The 27206-nt window shown below is 43.3% G+C and overlaps 1 protein-coding gene across 1 annotated transcript in view; it reads right to left on the bottom strand.

Moving 5' to 3' along the window:
- PKHD1 (PKHD1 ciliary IPT domain containing fibrocystin/polyductin) overlaps positions 1–27206 on the bottom strand; it is a 1769028-nt gene that overhangs the window by 1469593 nt on the left and 272229 nt on the right. Inside the window, exons 28-29 of the mRNA XM_078647366.1 lie at positions 26176–26311; positions 22776–22971 (exon numbers count right to left, since the gene is read on the bottom strand). Coding sequence (XP_078503492.1) covers positions 22776–22971; positions 26176–26311 — 332 coding nt within the window. The remainder of the gene's footprint in view (positions 1–22775; positions 22972–26175; positions 26312–27206) is intronic.

Here is a 27206-nt window from a genome sequence, read left to right as displayed (position 1 = left end):
TCATTTACAAAGTTATCACAACTAGCACCCCCATGTATCTTGCAGACAAGCTCACCATCTCTGGTGGATCATGGCATACCCACAGTCAGGACACCATCAAACTGCTGTCTAAGAAATGTAAAAAAGATAAAACAAGACACCAGGCCTTTTTTAACTATTCACTCAGGATCTGGAACAACATTCTTATATCCAGCAGGACTGTTCAACACTGTTCCAGTTTAGGAAAGCGTTGAAGACTCTCCTCTTTAAAGAACTCTATATCACAATGCATTAATTATCTTCAAAACAGCTCCAGTTCCTCATAATCATTGACTTTATGCTTGTCTTTGACCATGTACAATGAGCTCTACTGCCTTTTGGCTTTGTCTGTGCTATTAAAATACATACGATACCTGCTTGAAGTGAAACACATCGTTATATCCCCATAGAGAGATATTCTGCATCTAGACAAAGGACAGGGGGTCTTTTATGGCAGGCTTCGAAAACAGTCAGTGATCAGGCATCCAATATTTGATGCAGCACACCAAAGCAACCGTCTGGCAGAACAGAGGTGTACTAATTGAAGAGGTGGAAAAAGAACAAAAGAATGTAGAATGAGCTAATGCAGTGGTCTCAGCCTTGGCTCTGGTAGAATTAGCGTGCCTTCAGTGGGTTGCTTTGTGGTCAAAGCAGAATACTATTCATCATGAGGAGGTCTTCTTCTGCACAGCCTTCCCTTTCTTAGCACCAAAATACCCCACAGAGAGTTGATCAGCCCCCAGAACCCTTTTGTGCAAGCTAGACAGAACAACATTCTTTGGCTACTCTACTTTAGATGGGTGAGTCGGAGCAAGCAAGGAAGGCAAGGTGATGTTCTGACTTACATGACAAGGTGTCACAACCTTTGGAAAAAATGAATCACTGGTTTGCAGGGCCATCTTGTCTGGGTAAAACATGGTATAAAGTGGGTGCTGATGTTAAGGCCACCAGAAAAACGATCTTGATGATAAGCAGTCAAAATGGACAAATATGCAGTGACTCAAACAGCACGCTCGTGGGAATAGTGAGGACCAAATTAATGATGAAGGGCATGGGAGGAAACATGTTTCGAAGGCCTTTGAGAAATCTAGTCACAACAGGTGACTTGAGCAAGAAAGGATGGTTCGGCACCCACAAGAATGCCAAAATGGCAGAAAAGTAACTTTTAGCAGTGCCCAGAGCAGAGCCCTGCTAGGGCCACAGGTAGAAAAAATAAAAAGAAGTTGGCACAAGTGTGCAAAAAGAGTATTGATGTTCTTGGATACACAACACACCACAAACTCGTTCCAACAACAGGCATATACCATCTTTGTGAAGGGACACCTGACTGCCAGGCTAACATCACAGACTTCCACAATGAAGGTCAAAAGATGTCAACTGTCGCCCCTCAATCTCCAAGCATGAAGGTTGAGCAAATGCAGGTTCGGGTGCAGAACCCTGCGCTGCTGCTGTGGCATAAGACCCTCGCAAAGGGGCACCCTGAATGGAGCTCAGACGCTCAGAATACTACCATACCCAAATCAGAGCCACAAGAATGATTTGGGCCCAGTTGTTCTCGATCTTCCTAAGACCTCTGGGGAGAGGTGGTATAGGTAGAATTAGCGATATTTTCTTAGTACAAGATGCACCCTAGAGTCCAAAATGGGCCCACAGATGCATTTTGTGCTAAGCAAATAGCATATAAATGCTACTGAACATGAAAAGCAGTAGCAGGCTGCTGCCCGCTCCCTTAGATCGTTGTTCCCAGGCACATGTGGTAGGATTTTTGCCTTAAATTACGCTTAAATATTAAAACTGGCCTAGTCACATAATTTTGGTAGTTTTGCCTCATGAGTCATGGGTAATTACTGAAATTACTCACTCCAGCATAATTAAAACTTGGCCCAGGCCTAGTTAAAATGGCAGTGTATACTGCCCTCACAGGCCTCAATGGAGGGCTTGAGACATGGTTAAAGGCCTACTTTTGTGAGAGACACAATAAGTGCTGCAGGTCCATTAGTAGCTTTTAATTTACAGGCCCTGGGTACTTGTAGTACCACTTTACTAGAACTTACAAGTACATTAAATGTGACAATTTGATGTAAGCCAATAGCAATGTAGAAATTTGGGTTACTGGTTGAGGGGGGTGAAACCCTCCTCAAACAGAAACCACAATTCCTGTCAAGGTAGTCACAAGACAACTCCAAAATACTTAGCCTAAACTTAACCCTTTGGTAGCTTAGGACAAAGCAGTCAGGCTTAGAGGCAATATGTAAAGTATTTATGCAGCACTCCGAACAGTAATAAAGGGGAGACACAACACAAGAAAAATTCCATGGCAATTTCGAAAAATAGAGTATTTTCAATTACATTTTTTTTATTGTTTGATTAATTAAAATCGTTACAATATTCAAGCAAGGTAAAAATTACAAATTTCTGAAATGGTAAAAGAATAAATATTCTGTCCCGAGTAGAGACAGGACTAATCATATTTCATCCATTATTATACATTGTTAAGTTCATTGTCAACGTTTTCAGTATTGTCCGTTCTGCCACCACGGACCTCCTTCATTAAACCACTATTTGCGCTAGGCGTTGGGTGCCTTTGTCAGTTCAATTTCTTGTATCAGTTTTGTTACCTTAGTCATAAATTTAACTCCCCGTCATGTCAAGATAGATGATGTGCCTCTCAGCCAGCCTATCACTGCTTGCCGGCAGGTACGGATCTTTAGCGTATTAAAGATGGCCCGTAGGTACGATCTTCTTAAAGCTAGTAGAGGTGGACAAGCACATAGCAAATGCATCAAAGTTTCCCTTTGGTGTTCACACAGTCTGCAGTTGGGACTTTCTACTTGATGTTTCCAAGAGGCCCTTAAGTCCTTTGAAAAGTGCATGCCCATTCGGAAAGCTAAAAAAGCTTTTTTTAAATGTTGGCTGTAATGTGAGGCTAAGTATCCCTGTGGTTTTTGATGGGTGTAGGAGTTGACTACTGTCCATGCGTGGCGCCGTTTCGTTAAAGATTGTTTATCTTCTAGCAAGGAATTCCTTTTTGCTGACCCATTGGCAACTTTACAGAAGTGCACTTGGTCTATTTTTTTTTCCATACTTCTTGTAGGTCCAGTTTGTTCAAACAGGTACTAAGGTAGCTTCCCCATAAGGTGGTGTTAGGCTGGTTTTCACGATTATTTATTTCCTTACAGCAGATGTTGTCAATTGACTCACTTGGGGCAGAGGGAATTTTATGACACAACGTTGCGAACATGCACATTGACCGGAATTTTTGATTTTGTAGGACAAATTTGAGGCGGACTTGAGCGGGCGTTGCTGAGTGTGGCAGGTTAAAGACTACTTTGTAGATTTTATTTTGTAGGTTGTTTAACATTTTTGCCTCCCCTCCTAACCACGAGGATAACCCGTATGACAAGGTAGGCATAATTTGTGAAGCCATTACTTTTAGTAGGTGAGTATAATTTGGGCCGGCCATTTTTCGTTGCAGTTGCCTGTATGCGTAGATTAATGATTGGGCCTTCCCTTTTAATACCAGGAGGTGCTTCTTTTTTGAATTCCCTTGCTCAAGGGTCATCCCCAGGTACTTATATGAGCCTTGTTCTTCTAGGACTGAGTTGTTTATTGTCCATTTAAAGTTCAGTGTCTTCTTCCCCTCCACTAGCCGAAGTACTTTTGTTTTTTTCTTTGTTCAGCTCCAGATTTTCTTGAGCTAAATACGACGATAACGTATTTACTAAGCGTTGCAGACCTATAGGAGTGTTGCTTAGTAATACTATATCGTCTGCGTATTGCAGAATTGGAACTGAAACATTGCCTAGTTTTAGGGCGTGGCTCTCAATTTTTTTTAAATTGCATCCGATGTCTGCAAGTATATGTTAAAAAGGCTGGGGGCTAGGACACAGCCTTGTTTTAGGCCGTCCTGGGTCTCGATTTTTTTCTGTTAGGCTGGTCCCGTTCCCTTGTTTTACCTTTGCCCATGTATCGCTATACAGGCTTGTTATTGCATTTATTAGTTTGTCCGGCAACCCCCATTTTCTTAACTTTCCCCAGAGTCTTGGCCTACTTACGTGGGCGAAAGCTGCTTTTATATCGACAAAACACCCATATAGTTGTTGATTCTTTTTTTTGGCGTTCTCCATTAACAGTCCCAAGGTGGTCAAGTTTGTGGTCGTCCGCATCCCTTGTCTAAATCCAATTTGGAAACTAGGGATTATGTTAATGGATTTTGCCCAGTCTTGAAGCTCTTCCAAGAGGCACGAAGCATAGAGCTTGGCTTCGACGTCGATTAGGGAAATCAACCTGTAATTCCCTGGGTGTTTTCGATCCCCTTTCTTATGAATTGGATGAATGATGTTTCCTTTCCATGAAGCAGGTATGTTTCCCTTTGTAAAAATATGGTTGAATAATACTGTTAATTGTTCAGCCCAAAAATCTTCGTTGGTTTTGAATACCGCTGTTGGGAGACTATTAGGTCCAGGAGCCCCCTCTGCTTTGAGTTTTTGGATTTGCATTTTTACGTGAGTGCCGGTGGTCAGGCTATCTTGATAAAAAATGTCTTTTTCAAAGTTAGCATTTTCGTGCTTTCTTTTACTAGCGCCTATGACTTTTAGGTTATCATGATCAGTATTGGTTGAAGGACCTTGATTGTTTTCGTGTCTATGTGGTTCCTTTCTTATGTAAAGGTTCTTCACATAATCTCCCCAGGTCCTGTTCCCGATTCCGGGGTCCTGTTGTAATGCTGCGCCAGAGTTTAGGTCATTAATGAGGGCCCAAAAGTCTCCGGAATTTGGGGAATAGTACCAACCTACAGCGATATTTATCGCTAAATAGGGTTAGCGGTAATATTTCTATCGCCGCCCTTCACCAGTTTTTATCGCTGAGATAACTTGCTATTAGCAAGGTTTATCTCAAAAGCTATAAAAATCAGGCGAAATGCATGAATATCGCTGTCAATACAGCGATATTTACGCACTAGCGTGACAATGCTCTTAGCCATGTTATCCACCTCCCATTGGATAACATGGCTAAGAACTGGTCAGGGCAGGCATTAGCTTTTGGAGATATTTGCGCTTAGCGCGAATATTTCCAAAACTATGCCTGTGTTGATCATAGGCGATAGCGATGTTAGCGACTGTTTTCAGTCGCTAACATTTTGGCCCGCCCACTTTGCATGTCATGAGCGATAAATATCGCAGACATGCAAAGTGGGCGCCAAAATGCTCACTATCGCCTACAAGCTGTCGCTAACTGGTGTTAGCGACAGCTTGGTAATTGGGCGAGAACATTATCTAAAGCGGCGATAAGGGCCCTTGGTAATATGCCCCTTGGTTTTTTGCTTGTAAACAGTAGTTTTTCCCAGATCGATTCTTTGTATTGTACTTTCGCCTTCCATAGTTTTTTCCTGTATTTTTTTCTCATGCTTCCAATGACGTTGTTATTTAGTTTATTTCCCTGAGCGGCCGATCTTTGTTGGATTTTTAGTGCCCTGGCTAATTTTCTCTTTTCAAGTTTTAATTCGGAGTTGAACCATGGAGCTGGTTTTACTTTTCCCTCTCTTTTCACCCGTGGCAGAACCGAGTGCTTTTCATTCAGGACCTCCAATAAATTTTCCCAGTTATTTAAGGGATCTCCGTGTTCTAAGCTCCCGAGTTTAGTCACAAATTTACTAGCTGTAGACTGGATGTTTTTTGAATCTCCTCCTCTCCACTTTATTTTACGGAGGTTACGTGTTTCTGGTTGTTCCTGTAGTGAGCATAATTTTTCGGCTCTTGGAACTGCAATGATCATCCGTATGTTTTGAGGGAAATGATCACTTTCTAGGTGCTGAGCTATTGAGTATTTCACTATAGAGTTTGTTATACTGGCACTTACGATTGTGAAGTCTATAGTAGATTTAACCTTTCCACTCCTATAGGTGGGTACCGGCAAAGGATGGTCCCTTTTTTTACTCTTTAGAATTGTTAGGCCAATTTTTTTTATGTTACTCAGTGGAACTTGTTTGGGCCCGTGTGCTTTTCTTTTCTCCTTACTGGGTCTACCCTTGTCGGCACTCAGTAGATTACCGTTAAAGTCTCCCGATATTATCATCGAGCTTGATTTATTGTTTTTTTGAAGAATTTTAATGAGTTTGATTTGCAATCCCATTTTTTCATTTTTTGCTTTTTGGTCTGGATGTATGTAGATGTTTAACAGTAGTAACTGGTCCTGGGGCTTTATTGTGATTTTTGTGACCTGAACCCAGTTTAGCCCTACGTCCAGTTCCTCCTGTTCCCAGTTAAATTTTTGTGACACAAAAGTTGATAGTCCTCCTCGTGGGTGTCCATATTTTGACACCCTCTCGGCTAAAATGTGATAATCAGCAAATCCTGGAATTCCTGGGTGGGTCGAGTTCCAGATCTCTTGTAGGAGTATTATGTCTTGCTCACCAAAGAATGTTTGGGTTTGGTGGTCCTGCTCCATACTACTAAACCCGTGCACATTCCACGAACATATTCTAATTGTTGCCGGGTTTGATTCTTTGGTGAGTGGAGCTTGTATCTGTTCTCTAACTGTGGTGTTTACGGTTTTTTAAAGAACTCTTTTTGCATAACGCCGATGGAATCCATGACCAGTCCTGGTTGCTACGTTGGGACCCGCTTTTCCATATCTGGTTTTTGGTATTGATATTAGATCTTAGTGTTGTTCCCTGGGACGATGACCATGCTGCGTATAGGCACGTTTTTACCTTGGGGCTTTGCAAATCCTCCTCCTTTAAATGGACTGAGCTATTAAAGAGGGGGTAGGGATATCTGGGGTGTTTATGTTGCTGCAGAGTTATTCCCCAGCTCTCAAATATTGCTTTATAGGCAAAGATTTTGATTGCCAGCTCCTTTGATGTCCAGTTAATTGCCGAGTTTTCAGTGTCTGGCTTGGCTTTGTTTTGTTGGAACTCCACTGCTTCGATGTCTTTAGAGGCTATTCCGTTTAATTCCGGGATTGCCTTAACTCATTTTATAATGTTTCCTCTATTGAGGATATCCTGTCTTCCTTTTGTTGCGTATTCCGGGATAAAGGTGAGTACTGGTTCGATCTCGTCCAATTCTTTTGTTTGGTTTCCTTCCCGGTCCAGTTGGGGATCTTTTGTTCTTGTGATCCATGTGTTTGTGGTTGTAACTTTTGCCTGACTTTTGGTTACCACGTTGCTCTTTTCAAATAATTTTTCGTTTCCCAGTTCGGTATATTGAGTTGTTTGCTCGTATTCATGAGTGTCGCTCTTTAAGATGACTCTCCTACCCCTTCCGTTTGTGGTAATCTTGAGTGCTGTCTGGTCTGTTCCTGGCTGTATGGGTTTAGGTTCCCTTTTTTGGTTACTTGTTTTGTCACTCAGGGGCCCGTTACATGTTTATTGTTCTCTCTCTCTTTTTTTCCCGTATAGTGGGGCCGGACTTACCTCTATATTGACTATTGTGGCTTGAAGAGCTGGTTCTTTTACGAGTTCCTTATGTTTATGATTTTCCGCTGGTATACTTGAAAACTCTATTTGTTTTACTGTCCTCTTTGGGCTGTGTGAACGTGCTAATTGTTGAGTGCTCTGCCTTGACCCCTCGGACATTGTTAATTCTAATTCGTGAGAGGATTCCACCATTATTGAATTCTCAAACGAGTAGCTCACCCTTTCTGAATGTAATTGGTCCTGTCTACTGGAGGAGGCTTTCAACCAATGTTATTCGTTTCGAGCCAATTACTTACGTTCTTTTTAAAGATGGAGAAGAGGTGTTCAGAGGCTACATTTTGTTTATTTTTTTGTTGGGGTCATGCCTTCCTAGCTCTCTTTCTTTGTCTTTTTGTTAGTTTATCTTGATGCTTCAGTAGAGGGGAAGGCGTGTGTTCGTTTGTTTGTGCCTCATGTATTTCCGTTACCCTATTTTCATACTCTATGTCGGTACCGGGATTGTCTTTGCGGACCCCTTCGTTGTCGTTACTCCATTTAGATCATAAGGTTGGGGCTTTTGGTATTTCTTTGTTGGGAATTTTGTCTGTATTTTCCCAGTTTCCCTTTGGATCGCACAAGTACTTTACTACTCCTAGGATGTCTGTTAAAATGTCTGGGAGGGACGCAAGTTTTTCAATTATACTCCCACATTCACAGTTGTCTTGTTTAACTTTGTTTGAGATTCGATTTGTATTTCCTGAATTATGTTTGTCTATGTTTGTAATTTTGTCCGTGTTTCCCTTGTTTTCCAATAGGGTCATTATTACATCAGGCTTAGAGCTTATTTTTGCTATATGCTCTGCTAAGATATTTATTAGGTCTATTTGAACCTCCATTTTGTCTGATTGGTAGTTGAGTGATCCTATTGCCTGATCCAATGAGCTGATTAGGGCATTCCCCCAGTGTGTATTGGGTTGTGGACTACCTCCGATCCCTGGACAGTCGTCCGGTTGTTCAATCCTGCTTGCTGTTGAGATTGAAATTGGTGCCGATTGGAGATCCTTATTTACGTCACTTCCATCGCAGGTGGAATCGTCTATCAAGATTCTCTGACTGCTGCTGCAGATCTCAGAGTTGCGCGGTGTTGATGCCACTGGCACTAATCTGCGCTCCTTAGTAGTGGGGAGTTGCGTCTTTGTTTGCCCTAGTTGAAGTGCCCTCTTTGTTTTTGTTTTTATGTTAGTTGTTTCAGTCAGTTTTAGGGCACTTGAAGCTAGGGGGGAATTTACCCTAGCGTCCTCCTCTTCTTGACTCTGGATTGTTGGGCCACCTAATTTTCTCCTTTTATTCCCCTTGCATGACATGCCTTGATCTTTGTTACTATTGTTTGAGGATCCTGCTTCGCCAAACATGTTTTCAAGCGACTCCTGTCCCATTGATGTCAATAGGTATGATTGAATTTTATGTGTGCCCTTTGTTTCTTGTGTACTTAATGGGCTTGGGGTTTTGTTGACCGTGTCCATTATGGGGTCCAAGTTGTTGAGTTGCCTGATTGATTTGTGGACTTGGGCCCGTACAGTCTCCGTCTTTTTTTCCGTGGTGTTGAATTTTTGAGCCTTTAAAACGGATAGTATAATTGTACTCTCGTGGTGGAATGGGTCAGTTTGCTGGTTGTCTTTGATAAATTTCTCTGACGCGACTTGTGGATTTATCTTGTCAGGGTGAATTGGGCTCAGGAGATTATGGGCCTCCCTTGTTGATGCAAAAATCGCGGAGACAGGGTCTTTTAAAAAAAGAATTTATTAATTTATTGCTGCTGTTTTCCAGGGGCTGGGCCGGGATTATCGGTTATTGGGACCAAACCTCCCTGGTCCAACATCTCGCTTGTTCCCTGTGCCGCTGTCTCTGTCTCTCCTTTTGTTAATAGAATGGAGACCTCTTTAGGAGACCGTGCAGATTTAGAATTGTTTCTTTTCTGTCTTTTGTTTGGGACAGTTTGTCGGTTAGTCCCAGATCTCATTCTGTTATGATTGTGTCTGTGAATTTTTGTCTGTGATTTTTTTTTCTGTACTGGAACCTATGGGCGCTTACAGGCACCTGTTGTCGCCTAGTCCTCTATTGATGGACTCTTTGGATGGACTTTAGATAGTCTTGTCCGTGAGTATATTAAGGTTTTCCGAGCGCTTGCTGTTTTCCTGCAAACAAACGGAATGGGGAACTGGGTGGGTCCCTTCCCTTCCTCCGTCTGGGCCCTTGGGTGTGAGGTGCACCATTGGGTTAACTACCCGCCCCGTGTTGTCCTTGCTGGAGCGCTCCTCTCCCGCTCCTCTTCCCCTGCTACCCCCAAAGCACGAGTGCCAACCTAGTGCCCTCCCAGGGCTGTCGAGACTGGCCGTGAATTGGGTGGTGATTGGGTGGTAATTAAGCAGCTGGTTTGCGGCGATGGTGGTGATATTGGCGGCAAACGCCGCTCCCGTGGGACTAGGCACTCTGATACTGTTTTCCCCTCAGCTGGGGGGGCTGGATGTTTGCTCGATGTTTGCTGGAGCGAGAGCGAGAGCAGGAGCAGATGCGAGGGCGTGAGCTATTGCCCCAGCTCCTGCTTCACTCTGCTCTGCTCACCTCTCTCGGCTGACCCAGCTCCGGAGCTCATCCTCTCCACGCTCCGCGACCTCTGCTTCGGCTGCCTCCTCAGCTGCGGCAGGCTTCGTCATCGCAGTGGAGTGCAGGGGGGAAGGCTCTGCCGGCTCTTCTCCGGCTCCGCTCACCTCCGCTCACCTCTCCAAAAGATTTTCCTGCACGCCGCCACACACCGCCAATTGCCACGCTCCTCCCCTCCGCCTTGCCTCTGCCGGGGTCGGACTCGGATTGCGGACTGCAAACAATGATTTGGCGGCTCCGACCACGTTGGACAATGTTTGGCGGCTCCTGGCCATGAGGAAAATGCCCAGCAGCACCGGCGGGTTAAGCGATGTTTAGCGGCTCCGGCCGCAAAAGAGAAATGTTTAGTGGCCCCTTGCCGCACCAAAAAAATGTCCAGTGGCTCCGGCCACGTTCAAAACCGTTCCGCTCCGGCACCGGCCGTGTGGAGAAAGTGTAGCGGCTCCGACCTTTCCCTACACCCGGCACTCGACCACAGAGGGCTCCTCCCAAAGACCTGTCAATGATTCAAGGCCGCCGGTGAGCGGGAAAAATAGAGTAGATTTTAATCAATTATTTTGGACCAAAATTACAATAATCCAATTAGTAGAACAGATGAAATGCAACTTTGAATGTTTTAGTGAAAATAGTGCCTAGAAGCCAGCCGCGGTCAGTAGTGGGAGTACCGGCCGGGTAGTGACGTGGGGAGGGGGAGGGGCAGGGTGGGGGCTAGTAATGTATGGATTACAGATTTTAAAAGGTAAGTTAACCTAAAAATAAATAAAACGAATTTGGTTACACACACTGCATCACCAAAGATTTTTATGTTTACTTACCTTTTAAAGTCCGTAATCCATACATTACTACCCCCCACCCTGCCCCTCCCCCTCCCCACGTCACCGCCCGGCCGGTACTCCCACTACCGGCCGCGGCTGCTAGAAGCACAAAGCACCAACTGTGGGTATCTGGTCACGCCGGACCAAGACAAAGGCTCAAGTTCAGGACGACAACAATGGAGCGTGGCCCGTATAGAGAGACCAAGTTAGGCAACAGAACAAAGTACCTTAACTCCTGGGTGCGTTGTGAGATCCCCCATCAAGGATGCATCACACAGCGGCAGTTCCTAGGTGTTGCAGGTGGCGATGCGAGGGCCTGGGTCAGAGATGCATTGTGCAGTGGCACTTCAGATGAAACTGTCGACGGGGCTTGTGATGCAAAGTCCTGCATCAGAGATGTGTCACACAGCGGTGGTTCCAAGAAACTGCAGGCTGCCACTCAAGGCCCTGTGTCAGGTATGTATCACACATTGCCTGGTCTGAGGCTTAGATGCAAGGAGATGCATTGCACTTCATCAGTTCTGCCCAAGAGGGTTCCAGCACTGGGGTGACACCACTTGCGGGGATTCACGGTAGGCAGAGTACAGGTGTTGGTTTCAACGTGGTTGGAGCCTTTTCTGACTCTGAGGTTCTGATCAAGAGGCACGCTAACTAGCCTTTGGAGTTGCTATGGTGGTCACAGGTTCAAGATGCAGGCCCAGGGCAGCAGATTATGCAGAGCAATACTGCAGTCCTTCTGAGTCTTCCACAGGTCCATAGGTGTACTAAAGAGTTGGGTCTGAGGGTCGAATATTTATTTCTGGTGCAAGCTTTGAAGTAGGAGAAGTTTCTGAAGGTTTTCACACACAGAGGTTTTTGGAATTTCCTGATACTATGCCCTGACACCAGCTTGTCTGGGGGCACACATGACTAGTGTCAAACCCTTTGTGAGTGTGCTCAGGCAGAGACTTTATGATGTGCAAGTGTGGCAGTTGACAGCTCATTTCACTCATCCAGTCAGAGGGCCTCATTTATGAGCCACCTTGCGGCACCAAAAAGTCACTTTTTTGACGTTCTGGTGGCGCAATATGCATCAGCATATTTACAAGGCCACATAAAACCACTTTACCTGGCTTTTCTTGGTCTTGTAATAATTTCCTCCTTTCAACCAGAACACTATGTGAAAGGGTTTTGCTGTGGGTGTTCCCACGCTCACCCATGGAATCTGACCCATTCCCAGATTTACGAGAAAATGTAAACCTGGGAATGCATCAGTATCTAATGCCAACCAAGGGGTGGCGTTAAGAAGGCTCAACGAGGAGAAATACACACCTAGAAAGAAGAAATTGCCTGAATTGATTGACTTTGTGCAGGTGTCCCATACTCCACAAAATCAATCAGCCCCACTACACAGGCACCCTTGCACCATGGTGCATGGGTGCCTGCATTAGCGCATGGCAGCCCATTGTGCACCAGCGCTGGGGATAAGACAAGAATGCACCCTATCACATAGATACGGCACATTCCTGCCCTTTTGTTTTGACGTAGGACTGTGGAAGAAGATTCCTTGCAGCACTTCCCTACGCCAAAACCTCATAAATGAGGTCCAGAAACGGTCTACCCTGCTAACACTAATTTCCCCTGTGTCTCACTTTCTGGGAGCAATACACAAAGACCAACTGTAAGCTACACCTTGTCCTGTGACCCAGTATACAGGCACCAAATGTTTGGGACAAGAAAGTGGCAACTTTCTAAAAGTGGCATTTTGAAATCCAACTTTACCATTAAAGAGTATTTTAAATGCTCCCAATTGTAAGTTATCACTTGTTAAATGTAATAGTTAACCCAATGTTACCATGAGAGAGGCAGGCATTGCAGTAGTGAAAAACGATTTTAAGAGTTTTTCACTATGAGGACATGTAAAAGATAAAGTACATGTCCAACTTTTTAAATACACTGTTAACTTTTTCTCTGCCGTGGCTCTGCTGTCTCTAATAAGTACTTAATTCTAATTGTTCCCAGTTCACTTTTCGCCACCTTTAAGGATGGCTTTCATCATAACAATGAGACTGTTAATACTCAATTTGGTGTTCCTGTATCATGGACTTGCCAGTCTTCACTATGCAGTGTGCCATATCCACCATGCTACCACCTTGCCTACGACATGTACATCAGTTGAAGAGTTTTACCACCGTTCATCTAGCCTGAAACCTCCTATAAATGAACACGATGGGCTGTCATGCCTCCATTATGCTAGTCAAATCTACCATGTTGGAAACCTCTAATATGATTATTAAAAATATCAATTTACCGATCGCTATCAGTTTTACAGGTAAAAGTAAGTATTGGTAGTTATATAGTGCTAAGCTAGCTATGAAGCAACAGAGTGATGTACATTACGTGAAGGGGTAAGAAACAATCTACATAATCAGGCACATTAAGTGGATATTACACAATACATTTTACACTCATTAGTTGTAGGTACAGGGAGATGAGAGACTTGCACAGAATCACATGTTAAAAAGCACCAATGCATGGTTTTGAATTAGAGACCCTATGTGCCAAAGGCAGCAGTTCTAGCCACAATGCCACATCTTCTCACCTTAATACAATACTTGATGGATGGGACATTTAATTATGTGTGCCTCAGGAAACTCCTAAAGACTAGATCTTAGAATTTTTTGGTAGTGGTAGTGAGTGTGGAATTTGTTTTCAAATAATTTTTATTGAAAGTTTTACAGAATACTGCCAAAGGAACTAAGGAGATGACAAATCAAATGACAAAATAAATAAATAAACAGCAGATGGGCACTAGTACCCGAGTCTGTCATTCTATACAATTATAACACAAGGCAGAGATCTACATGTATTGGCAGACCTTTGAACAATCAATATCGTACAATCCTTAATCACATGTGCAGAGCTACAGTGGTACATGTACCAAGTAACTAAGACATTTTATTCAAAATTAGATCTTGCTATACCCACCTTTAAATTGTATTAAATATTAGTAACAACATGAAAAATAAATAATAATAATAATAAGACCAATGGCTCATGTTATTAATGATAGATGCACTTGATAGTAATCTGAGATGTGAAATCTAGGTAATTATAATGTACTGTTCGGCCAGGGTAAGCAATCCTCATGTATGTCCTGTGGTGAATTGAATGTCAAAGGTTGTGATGGGGGTTTTTAAAATGAAGGAGGGAGAGTCCATAGCGATCCACAATTTCCTGTGAGATGGGCACCATGGGGAAAGTTGTTGTTGCCTCCTCTTAAAAAGATTAGCCAATCCTGCCACATCTTGAGAGAGACTGACTTGAAGGATTTCCAGTTACTTAGGAATATTTTGCACCCCAGAGTAAGCATTAAATCAAGTAAGTCTCTTTCATTGTTGTTTTGTATTTGTGGATCTAGGTACCCAAGTAAAATATATGAGAATTCTCAATTTGGAATGGTATGTACATTGTGTGTTATATGCTTGAAGATCCTATTCCAGAATAGTTGCAAAATTGGGAAGTGAAATAGCATATGTGGAAGATCACCTGCTTAAGTGTTACAGTTACAGCATTGAGGTGAGTGGATGAGATTGAGCTTGTGGAGCCTAGCTTGTTTTCAATAGGACCTATTTATAATGATGAATTTCATTTGTGAGAGTTTAGGCGAGACTATGTTCCTAAAGGGAGACATATGTATGCGTTACCAATCAAATTCAGTATAATTGGAGTTGGGTTCAGCTTCCCACTTCTTCTCATTGATTGTAAGATTCTTACATGGTTTGGCTAGCAGAAGTTTATATATCCTTGATGTTAGATTTGGGTGTCCCTAGTTGGCACAGGTAGGTACTTGTGACAAATAGGGACCCTTGCCTCTAGTGAAGGTAAGGGGGTACACTCCTTAAAATAACCCCTGCTCACCCCCTTGGTAGCTTGGCACGAGCAGACAGGCTTATCTCAGAGGCAGTGTGTGAAGCATTTGTGAACGCATACAGTAATCAAGTGACAACACTGCAGATGGACACCTCACAGGTTTTATATAGACTTATCACAAGACCACAAACAACAGCAATCCACAATACTGTACTTAAACTGGTAGAATTAGTTTAGTTCTCTTTAGATCTTAAAATGCGACACTTTGAGTCACTGTGCCTTAAGATGCGACACGCAGGGCAACGAAAGTGTTGCAGGAAAGGTGATGCGGTAGTCCCGTACACGCAAGGACGGTGATGCGTTGAAGATCTGGTGCAAAGAAACAAAGATGGCGCTTTCTCCTTGATGCGACATGCTTCCCGGTGATGCGGCGGCATCTGCGGCGACGTCGATCCTCTTCTCTGGCGATGCGAGATGCTGTACACGATGCGAGCCGCGGCAGGCCCTGCGACACGCTCCCCAGTGATGCGGCGGCGACTGCTGAGATGTCCACCCTCTCTCCTGGTAATGCGAGTTGCTCCCACAACAATGCGAGCCGCGATAGGCCCTGCGACACTCTTCCTGGTTATACGGTGGCGTCTGCTGTGACGTCGATCCTCTTCTCCGGCGATGAGCCGCGACAGGCCCTGCGACATTCTTCTCGGAGATGCGGCGGCGTCTGATGCGATGTCGATCCTCTTCTCCTACGACACGCTTTCCGGTGATGTGGCGGCATCTGCTGCGACGTCGATCCTCTTCTCCGGCGATGCGAGCCGCATCATGTTGTGAAGTGGCAGCGGCAGTTTGGCGACACGCTTCCTGTTCTTGAGCCGCGCTTCCAGCTACTTGCGACATGCAGTTCCTCAGACAGTCCAACACAACTGTAGGCACTTCCAAAGAACTCTTGGGGAGCTGGTGGGTGAAGTCTGTTGGCCCCGAGCTTTCAGCAGAAGTCAAGCTCTTTTCTCAAGCCCTTGGAGATCCTTACAAGTTGATATTAAGTACACAAAGTTCCTTTCTCCTTTCTTTGGAAGTCAGGCAACCACTGCAGGTCAATTCCCCAAGCAGCACTTCAGCTTAGGGATAGCCTCTCCTCAGTCTCTCTGGTTCCACACCTCAGCAAAGGTTTCTTCTTGTTTGTCCAAAAGTGATCTAAATTCTTGGGATCAGTGTCCCAATACTTATACTCCCAAATCCTTTCTCCTCTGAGGGCAGAGGGGCCTTAGCCTAGTCCAAACCAGTTCTGGAGTACTCTGTTGACATGACTCCTTTCTTCCTTTCACAGTGCAGGGCAGAACCATCAGACGCCCCACAGGAGGTGGAGCCAGAATTGTGGAGGGAAGGTACAGCCCTGGAGCACTCTGTTGACCTGACTCCTCCTCTCCTTTCACAGTGCAGGGCAGGGACATCAGACGCACCACAGGAGGTTGAGTCAGCATTGTGGAGGGAAGGTACAGCCCTATTCAGGCCCCAGGTGCAACTCTTCCCTTCCATCTAGATGCAGATCTCTTTATTCACCACTGGGCTGGCTCATCCTCTCTCCTGGAATCCCCTAGCCCCTGTCACTCAAACTCCAGACAAGGATTACACAACCTAACAGAGGTAGGATTGGATAGTTAGACAAGAAAATACCTACTTTCTAAAAGTGGTATTTTCAAACACAGAATGTTAAAATCAACTTTACTAAAAGATGTATTTGATCATTCTGAGTTCAGGCATACTAAACTCGAATTTCTACTATGTTCCCTGAGTCAGTTAGGATTATAAAATGTAATAATCTAACTGCTCATTCAGGCCTATGGAGAACAGGTAGCATTGCAAAAGTGAAAAACGAAAATGGCTATAATTCACTATTAGGACATGCCACACACACCAGGGCATGTCCTAACTTATATGTACAATATACCCTGCCCTTGGGCCTACCATAGGGGTTTCTGACATGAAGAAAAGGGAAGGTTCAGGGGCTGGCAAGTGGGTGCACTTGCCCAGTCAGCATGGCAGTAACAGACTGAAAACAGGCTCTGCAATGGCATACCTGAGACACACTTTTACTGGGTGGCACAACCAGTGCTGCAAGCCCATTAGCAGCATTTTGTTTACCAGCCCTGGGCACTCTCAGTACACTGTACTAGGGTCTGAAAAGTAATCCAAACCAGCCAATCATGGAATCACTAATTCATACATCAATTTATCATAGGGCGAGTATATGCACTTTAGCACTGATCAGCAGTGGTAAAGTGCCCAGAGTCATAAAACCAACTAAAACAGGTCAGACAAAATACAGGAGGAAAGAAAAAGGTTCAGGGAAGACCCTCTAAAAAGGGCCAAGTCCAACACCTTGATACTATGTGACCACTCTTGAGCAGTTGGGACAGTCTAGGGGTTAGAGGGTGGTCAATTGGTTGTGTTGAGTTTTTAGATATTTGGAATTTGAGTTTCAAAAATGTGTACATGTCTAGATTGGATAGCCTCTTTTCTATTTGCAGTTCGGAGAAGGATTTAGGAGAGATGCCCATGTATACGTCATGGATAAAAGTAATACCTTTCCATGACCAGTCTTGCCAGAAGATTAGGTCGCCATCTATTCTTATTTTGGCGTTATACCGGATTGCAGCCATGTTAGACTTGGCGAGCTTAACAGTCGAGTGTGTTTCTAGTTGTGAGAGTGCCTGACGTGTGTTTTGGATAATATATTTGTAGGAGAGATGTGTGCATAGATATGATTGCTGGGAGTGGGGTACCCTTGAATAAATGTGCTTGAACTTCCAGCCATTAAGGACAGTAATGTGGGTTGTCCACAAACCGGGCCGCCCCTTGTCTGCATAGGAATGCGGTACTGAAGTTTGGGAGAGCGGTTCCTCCTCTATTTTTGCCCTTTTTGAGTTTTGCCAGGGAAATTATAGCTTTCTTCCCTTGCCAAAAGAAGTTGGTACAAACCTCATCAATTTTTTCATGAAGTCTTCTGACAGAATCAGAGGTAGCATACTGATAAGGTAGTTGATCAGTGGTGATATCATCATTTTAATTGTTTCTACTCTTCCCCACCACTTGAGAAGTTCAGAGATTTTCTTAGGTAAGGAGTTTTCATTCTCTTGAAATGTAGTTTTGAGATCGTTAGTGAATAGCAGACCCAGATATTTAATTGGGCCCGGTTGCCATGCCAGACCTGTGTCTCCCAAGATGTTCCTATCACCCTGATGATTCAAAAGTTTAACTTCAGTTTTTTCTTTATTAAGGGTGTATCCTGATACTTCAGCAAACTCCTGTATCATATATATGAGGGTCAGGATGGCCGTTTCAGCCTCTCTGGACACTACCAGAACATAATCCACATATGCAGCCACTTTGAAGGTTAAACTTCCAAAATCTATCCCTGGTATTTCTGCATTTTCTCCTATGTGTTGGAGAAATGGCTCTATAGCTAGTAGGAACGGTGATGGTGATAGAGGGTAACCTTGTCTGGTGCCTTGTCGTAGTGATAAGGAGGAGGAGATTGCACCTCCCACTCTAACTTTAGCCCTAGGTACATAATAGAGAGCCATAATCATTCGTATCAACAAATCTCCCAATTTGAACTTTTCTAGCGTCATGCGTACGTATATCCAGTCTACTTTGTCAAACGCTTTTTCTGCATCCAATGTGAAAGTGGGGGAGTCGAATAGCTTTGCTTTTTCACACTGGAGAGTCTATGTTTAAGAAAACCTACTTGCATGGGGTGAATAAGTTTACCCCTATATTTTAGCAGTCGTAAATTCAGTATCAGAAAGTACATTTTACAGTCCACGTTTATTAATGAAATCGGTCAATAGTTTTAGTAAGGAGCAGGTCTTTACATTCTTCTGTTAAGACAGCCTCTACTGGGGTGCCTGTGATTTGGTCAGTGGATGTAACCTGCTGATATAGGTTTAGAAAAGATTGTCTTAAGAGGCCAACAAATGTTTTAAAGAATGCTGCGTTATAGCCGTCTGGGCTTGGGGCCTTGCCAGATTTTAGTATTTTATTGACAGTCTCTACTTCTTGGAGGGTGATAGGGCCATTTATGGAGCTCATCTCATGATCAGTTGATGTGTGTAGTGAAAGTTTTTCTAGGAAATCCTTACTCATCATTCGATTCAATTTGGTATTCGTATCATACAATTTTTGATAGAATTTTTGGAATGTAGCCGGTATTTTGAGTGGGTTTGTATGGATAGTGTCTATGTCATCTTTGATAGCATTCATGACATTTTTCTGCATTTTGAATTTTAGGTATGAGGCCAGGGATTTCGCGGCTTTATTGGCTTTGCAGGCTTTTTTGTTTGTTAACCCAGACCCCTGCTCTGGTGCTAATAATTTTGTTTTATTCACATTTCTTATTTAATATCTTGTTTAGCGTCTGTGGGTCCTTTTTGGTTATGTGTATCTTCTCTAGCTCCGAAATTTCCGTCTCAAGGGAATGCAACTTCTCATTGACCACTTTAATCATATTTGATTTGATTTTAATTGTAATCCCTCTGATTGTAGGTATTAATGCCTCCCATCTGGTGTGATGCGAGGTTTCATTTTCTTTGTTTTGTAGGAGATAATATCGTATTGCCTCCTCAATAATTGTTTTATTTCATGTTGTGTTTAAAATATCGTCATTAAATCTCCACAGGGGTTCTTTCAGCTGCGGTGTTGAATCTGTAATCGTTAGGGTTATTCAGTAGTGGTCTTATATGACTCTCGGCTCTATGGTTGTTTGATCTATTCTGCCAACTGAGTTCCTTGAGATTAAAAGATAGTCTATGCGGGAATATGAGCTATGAGGGTGAGAGTAGAATGTGTAATCTCTTTTACCCGGGTTTTGTAGTCTCCATGTGTCTGGCATGTTAAATTTGCTGCAGAGTTTTTAAAGAATTGTGTGTGACTAGTTTGGTCTGTAGTGGCAATTCGAGTTCCTATCTAGGTCAGGATCTAGCAGGAGGTTAAAGTCTCCCCCCATTTTAAGTGTGGCGGTGTCAGGGATTCGACTTATTTGCTCCCTGATTTCTTCCCAAAACTCAGGAGCGTCATTAGTGGAAGCATAAATATTGATTATATAAAGATCAGAGTTGTTTTTAGGTAGTTTCGTTATGACCCATCTACCTTGTTTGTCGGCAGAGTGTGAGATTAGGTCTGTCCTAGCTTTCCTAGAAATGAGCGCTAGGACTCCAGTTTTCTTGCCCGCTGACACAGATTATGCTACTTTTGTGAACTGGTGCCCTTTAAGAAAACTAGCTAGGTTGCGGTTTAGCTTAGTTTCTTGTCGCAGAATATTGTAGGCTTTCTGTTTATGTATGTAATTAAAAATCTTCTTCCTTTTGACCTGGTGATTGAGGCCTTTAACATTCAGCGATATTATTTTAACGTTTTTCTGAGTTGAAGAGGTCATGTTGGTGATAGATGAGATCTTTTATCATTGATTCGCAAACAATTGTGTGGATGTTGGGACATGGTGTGGGATATCATTGTGTAGACAGTACAAGCCCCCCAATCCCTTCCTTCCTGCTAACCCTCCCTCCCTCCTCCAATAGAAACATTAGGCGTAGCGACAGCAAGAAGACTCGTCCCTCTCCGGGACACTTTTATGTGTGGGAAATGCTTCCACTCTAACGGAACTAAACTTAATAGAGTGCCATTAAAAAAGTGTTATTAAAAACAGGGTTATTAAACTGACTTGCTGGATATTGGTTACTTTAAATGATGGGCATACAGGCATATATCCTCTGAAGCTGTTTCACAAATGGCCTTGAGCTTGTGCGACGCATAACTAATTCTTGACATAAGTGGCAGCCTTCAAGTTGTGCAGGCCGGAAATAGACATCCTTGATCCAGGGAGGGAGGTACTTTTGACACATAGTTGCCTTGTATTTTAGCGAATTGAGGCACCTAATGATGTCCGATAGTTACTGATCTGAGGACTTAGCAAAGATGACTGTGCTCAGGTTGCTTCATACAGTTTAGGTTTCATGGTAGGGTTTTTCTGTGTGGAGGTATCCATTGGGTAATCTTCTGCAGCATCCAGGAATTTCTTGAGGGCATCGTAGTCTGTGAAGAGGTCAGGGGTGCCTTGAATGACTACTCTGTGCCTTGCAGGTCCTGCGAAGGAGAATTGGTAGCCAAGTGATCTCAATCTAGGTCAGAGTGCAAGAAAACCTTTCCTTGTGTCAACTGTAGCCTTAGAGTAGTGTTGTGCTATGAAGATTGTATTATTGCTCCAAAGAATGTGTTGGTTTTTCCTCATAAAGGCCAAGATAAGCTCGACATGTTAAAATCTCAGCGGTTTGCATACAATGGGTCTAGGGTGGGATTGCTTCAATGGCTTTCTAGTCTGCACTCTGTGAGTCCTGTCAAATTCCAGAGGCTTTCCAAAGGACAGCTTGGTAACTTGTGTGAGACATTTTTCCAGAAAGGACACACATGATCCTGCTTCGTCTTCACATCCCTCCGGTAAGCAAAAAAATGCAAAGGTTACCTCTTCTGTTCCTGTCCTCCAATTCCGATATCTGTCTGGAGAACACTTGTGTAGCGGTGTCTAGTTTGGCTACTCTCTTAGTCATCTCCGACACTTCATCTTCAACATGCCTTACTCTTTTTTCTGCTTCCACAATTCTGGTGTTAGTTTCTTTCATGTCTTTACGAATCGCAGAAATTTAGTTTTGCATAATGTCCTTGTTCTCTTTGGTGCACTTCGCCAAATTGTGGACCTCCACCAGTTTCTTTAGGATTGCTTCCATTGTGGTATTGATTTCTTGTATATTTTTGATCTTGGGTCTGGATTTGGTGGGTCAGCTTTCACTCTCTTGAGGTTTGCCTTATTTTTTTTTCAGCCATATTTGTGTATATGTGTTTTCCTGTGTGATTTCTTTGCATATAACTTGAAGTGACTAACGTGGAGAGATCACATAGGTATTCGTGAAGGACCCCTCGATTGTTATTATATCTCTAGTCTGTACTCTAATTTTGAGGTCAGAGTGTTACTTGTTAGGAAGTTCTGGGTGTTTGTGTCATGAGACTTCTAGGGAAACTATGTTTTATTTTATTCTATGTTCTGCGGATTACTTCAGGCCTGTCTTCCTTTGATGGGTATTAGGCTCAGATCTAGGCCTGATGTAAGTGCTACACATAGTTCTGTATACAGAGCTTGTTGTAGAGCTATAAATCGTCCATTTAGGTCTGGGACCATGTTGCAGTAGCCCAGTGGTACTCCTGTATATGCTGCATACGCTAAATTCGTATTGTGGTGTAGTGGTTCTTACACCGCCATATTCAAGTCAGGTAGGATCAGGCAGGGTCAGGCACTCTCAGGTCCCAGGTTTCCCTCATAAACCTTTCCAGGCCATTGTTGTGGGTTGATTGCATTTACTGCCAGAGAGTGTGGCAAACTGCACTGATTCACCCCACTGGGGATACATCAGGCCAAACAGATACGCTCCACCTATATTTCAAGTGAATTCCACCACCTTGGAGTCAGGCACACCATGTGCTCTTAATGCACTCCATGCACACCATGTAGTCACAGATTACGGTACTATATCCTTCCAAGGAGAAACTATCACTCTTCCAACCCTGTGTCAGTGAGGAATACCACATAGGGGTCATGCCCCCTAGACGACTGGACTTCAGCTAAACTGTAGGCATAGACACACTGAGTAAGCCATAAGACAACATACAGGGGTATATAAAGATTCAAAATACAAATACTAGCTGCTACTTCCTTCTCCTTATAATAGCATGCTCTGTATTTGTACCTTTATGTATATAAGGGCCAAATAATCAGAAAAAACGAAAGTACAATTGAATTAGGTAATATTCACACCAGTCAATCACATAGCTACAAAACAAGGACTGCGAGATAGCAAGTGATATGTCAAAAACCTAATTAGTATAATTTCTGTTAACAACATTTTTAAAGATTCTAACACCAAAGTACATTTCTTTATGTCCAATTCTATACATTTACCAGAAGAAGAGAAGAGAGTTTGTCTTACTCAGTAGAATTAACTTGGACTCCATTGATTGTGATGGAAATGTTGTAGAGCCCTATTGGCATTGGAGGTAGAATGGCCTCTATGCCATTTGATGTCTGCCTTTTAATGTCCGCCAGAGTACTTTCAATTGTGACTTTTATATCCTGATCTTCATGGCTATCAAAGCGTAACAATTCAATAACCAGTATTTCACCACCTACGAAAAAAAGGAAAAAAAGAAAAAGCATAACAGCGAATTGGAGCTATGGAAGGGAAATCTCAAATTAAATAAGTGAAATTCTTCTTTTCCCTCTATAACATCTCCCCCAGCATTTACCATCAATCACCTATATTGTGGCCTTTCAAAGTCTCCCATAAAAGCTTGTACAATTCCTATTGCCTAAACTCATTGCAGCTTTGCTCAAATTAACCAAAGTTCATTAGGAGGAAATGTGGGGTATTTCTTCGAAATACGTCTGCTGAGGTCTAATCACGAAGCCTGAGTCATTTTTGACTCCTGGTTACTACTCTTTTCCCAATGCTGCCTTCATGTTTTTATCCTCAGCTCGGATCTCCACATCTGGAATCTCACAGCACTTTACTTTGAGTCTAAAACAACGATGCAGACTATTCTCAGAGTTATTCAACTTTTCTACTTTATTTTATTATTGATGCCACAGTCTGATATTCGGATGTCAATCCTAGTAAGGTGCATGTACCAATTCAGGAACGGATGGTAGTGAAATTGATTATATTACATTGTGATGACTGCAACTCAGTAGGGAAATACCTTCCATTAGAGAAGAAAAGGCCACCTGCTCGTAAACTCTGTTGGGCTAGATTTCAACTTGACCCAAAAACATAACTGCAGAAAATAATTGCCATATCATAGACAAGAGCAATTACCAAATAAAATACCTCTGGCGAATGAGGCAAATGTATGTCCAGAAGAATAACAGGTTTAAAAATGATGAAGCTCATAACCAGCTGCTGCATTGAGAACCAGGGGTAATGTCTAGTATGCTTATCGCAGATGGAAACGTTCAAATGCAGAGAAACCTCATTTGGGTGACTGCCTTTTAAGTGGCACCTGAGTAGGGCCCCAAGGGTGACATCTGGCACACCAACATTATCACAATCACTAAAATATCATACATATTCTCTCATGTATTAGGAAAAATATAAAAAATTATAAATAACTTTAGCTTCAAAAATTGTGTAAACAGTCTGCCAACAAAGAGCTATCACCTGATTGTTTGACGTGTTCATTTTCTTAGGAAATATGCAATATGCACAATAAAAACTTTTCAAAAAAATATTGATCTTCAAAACATCTGGTTTCAGATCAGATCATAGCTCTGAAATCTCCATGCCTGTAACACACAGTCAGTCACTAAGTGCCTGATTCACAAAGTGCCTCTGAAGTCGTGGCAGAAGCTCTGCACCCATGAGTCCAGGTACCCCCAATGCCCCTACTGTGACTGTGGAGCCTCCATCACAAGTGCAGAGCCCCTTTGTGAATCGGGCCCTGTGTACTTATTGTACACTCATAAATTTGACTTGGGTTCCATATCCTAAGGTGGTCCTCTCGCCTGGAAAAGCATCCTCAGCATCCTCATTCTCCCCCTCACCACACTTGCTCATGGAGTCCCTCAAAGCTCAGTTTAAGTTCTTAGATTAGTCTGCCTCTATTTGAAACAAATCAGACACCAGAACTGACTGCAACCAATACCACTGAGGACATTTGCCATACCTGAAAAGATATCCTAAATCTGAATCCCTCAGCTATGTGACTACCTCAGATTACCAATTTAAAATCCTATGGCGCAGGAGCCTGCTCAATATTTACAAGTCAGCACTAAGCCACTTTTTTGGGCCTATTACTGCCTGGTAAATATTGTTCCCTTTAACACCGTTTTCAGCATTAAAGGGGTGTGCAATGGATGTTGCTGGGGCATTCCGAGCAACATCCATGGCTTTTTGACACTGTCCCGGATTTATGAGAAATAATAAGTCTGAGGCAGCACTTAAAACTTATGCCTCCGCAGGGGATGCGTAAGGGTGGCACAATGAGGAAAAATATCCTCATTTCTCCTAGTTTTTCCTTTTGCATTTGGCAGCACACATAGAAAGAGAAAAATGTCTCTTGTGATTGTTTTTGTGCAAGAAGGTTTCCAAAAATAATCATCCCGGCAAGGCAGGCTCTCTTTCACCATGTTGCAAAGGTGCCTGCGTTGGTGAACATCAGCCAACTATGCGCCGATGCAGGAAAAGGACAGGAATGGGCAGTATCTGATAGATAGCGCAGTCCTGCCATTTTCTTTTGCCGTAGGGCAGTGCAGCAGGAAGGCTGCGGCACTGCCCTACGGCAAAACCTCATAAATGATGCCCTAAATGTCTTCTCATCTCCTCTGCTACCTCCAGGCTTGCTTTCTCTTTTAAGCTGTTCTACTTTTCCATGCTCATCACTACTTCTTTTATAGTCAACAGCACCAGATTATTGTCCTGCATACTGGATGATAAACTACTCCTTCAGGCCGATATTGGCTGCAACAGGCAAAATCTTTCTCTACCAATTAAAACTAATTGTATTAAACACTTCTTTCCTGTCACTGATTCGCAGGTCTAAATCCAGGTATTGGCTCTCTCTAGACTAGACTATGGTAGCACCCTTGTGACAGGGCTTCCTAAGATCCACCTGATTTCACTCAAAGCTGCTGTCTAGGCTTCATCCAGTCTAACCACAGGTACAAGATGCTTGCAGAGCGACCCAGACCTCTTTGCAGCTCTGAATCCTTATTCTGGAACTCTCCACATTCACTAAAAGGCAGTTTGTACCCCTATCAAACAGAAACCCATGCCATTGGAAGTTTGACTATCTTCCCCATACTGTACTTTCAAAAGAATCTTGAAATTACTTCTATCTTTATGGCATGTGCTTGTCTCATTCACTTTTTCACTCTGCCCCAAGTAGTATTCTGACCTCCTTCTGTCCAACCCCTGTCTTCTAGGTCCCCACTTGCCCTTGTTTCCTCAGCTCTAAATACCACCTCGTCACTTATCTCACTCCTTGCACCATATAAAATCTCAAATTTTACACCTGAATCTTTTGGTACAATAAGATCTTTTACTCTCTATCCTCATATGTCCTACCAATAGCTGATTTGTCCCAATATAACATTGTTTATTTTCTTTCACACAGTTACAGTTGTGTTCTTTTCTTTGCACGTATCCATGTAAATCCTAAATTGTTACAGTTTCTCTCTTTGCACTTGTTCTCTCCGATATATCTTGTGCACTCTTTTTGTAGAATACTTTAATGTCCCTTTTGGCCTGTTTCACAATATAAAACCAAAATAATTCAGCACAAATATACTTTATGAAATCAGTTTTTACACAATGGCTGGCAAGGCCCCTTTACCTGCTATGCTGCTGGTATTTCTGCTCAGAGATACGACGACTGGGTTTAAAGATGGGTCGTACTTGAAAGCATCTAAGAGGCGTAAAGACTGGTTTCCAATGATGACCGTGACGTCCACAATATACTCCTCGGCAATCTGCATTAGAATTTAGGAACAGTCATTAATTAGAAAAACAGAGACATTAATACTAGCATAACCTACTTCATCCCACCAAGTCTGGGTTTCGGGCCCTCTATTCTACTAAATCGGCTCTGCTTCTTTCGATGGAGACCATTCGGAAGTATGTAGACGAGGGGCAGGCGGCGGCCTTAATCTTATTAGATGTAAGTGCCGCTTTCGACACTATTGCCCATCACACCCTGCTACATCGTCTTATAAAGGGAGGTGTGGCAGGTAGTGCCTTGAAATGGATGGAATCCTTTTTGTTTGAGCGCAGCTTTCAGGTGGTGCAGGGATCTCACTATTCTAAAGACTTCAAGTTGAAACAGGGGGTGCCACAGGGGTCCACCCTTAGTCCGACCCTGTTTAATCTCTACGTCACTCCTCTGGGGGGGATTACGGAAAGATTTGGGGTCAATGTAGAGTCCTATGCCGACGATACTCAACTGGTGGTGTCACTTACACAGGCACAGGAGAAGGCAGCCTTCAACTTTGTGACCTGCCTGCAAGAACTGGCGTCTTGGATGGCGAACAACTGCCTCAAATTGAATGGCAACAAGACCGAGGTGCTTGTGATAGAGAAAGCACCATCAGTATGGTCGTCGGCATGGTGGCCTCGGACACTGGGACCCACCCCTACGCCTTGCGAACAGGTTAAGATTTAGGCGTGTGGTTGAACACCAAGCTCTCTTATGAGCACCATACCAGGCGAGTGGCAGGTGCCTACTTTTGAGTCCTGTGAGGTCTCCAGAAAACTATGGATGTGCTGCCTACTGCAGCTAGGAAAACCAATTGTGCATGCCCTGGTGACATCGCGTCTGGATTATGGGAATGTACTGTCCCTGGGAGCAAATTCTAAATGCATTCAGAG

Source organism: Lissotriton helveticus, chromosome 6 (genome assembly GCF_964261635.1).
Source record: "Lissotriton helveticus chromosome 6, aLisHel1.1, whole genome shotgun sequence".
Taxonomy (NCBI): domain Eukaryota; kingdom Metazoa; phylum Chordata; class Amphibia; order Caudata; family Salamandridae; genus Lissotriton; species Lissotriton helveticus.
Note: the sequence above shows the minus strand (reverse complement) of the source record. Positions and strands in the feature narration are given on the sequence as shown.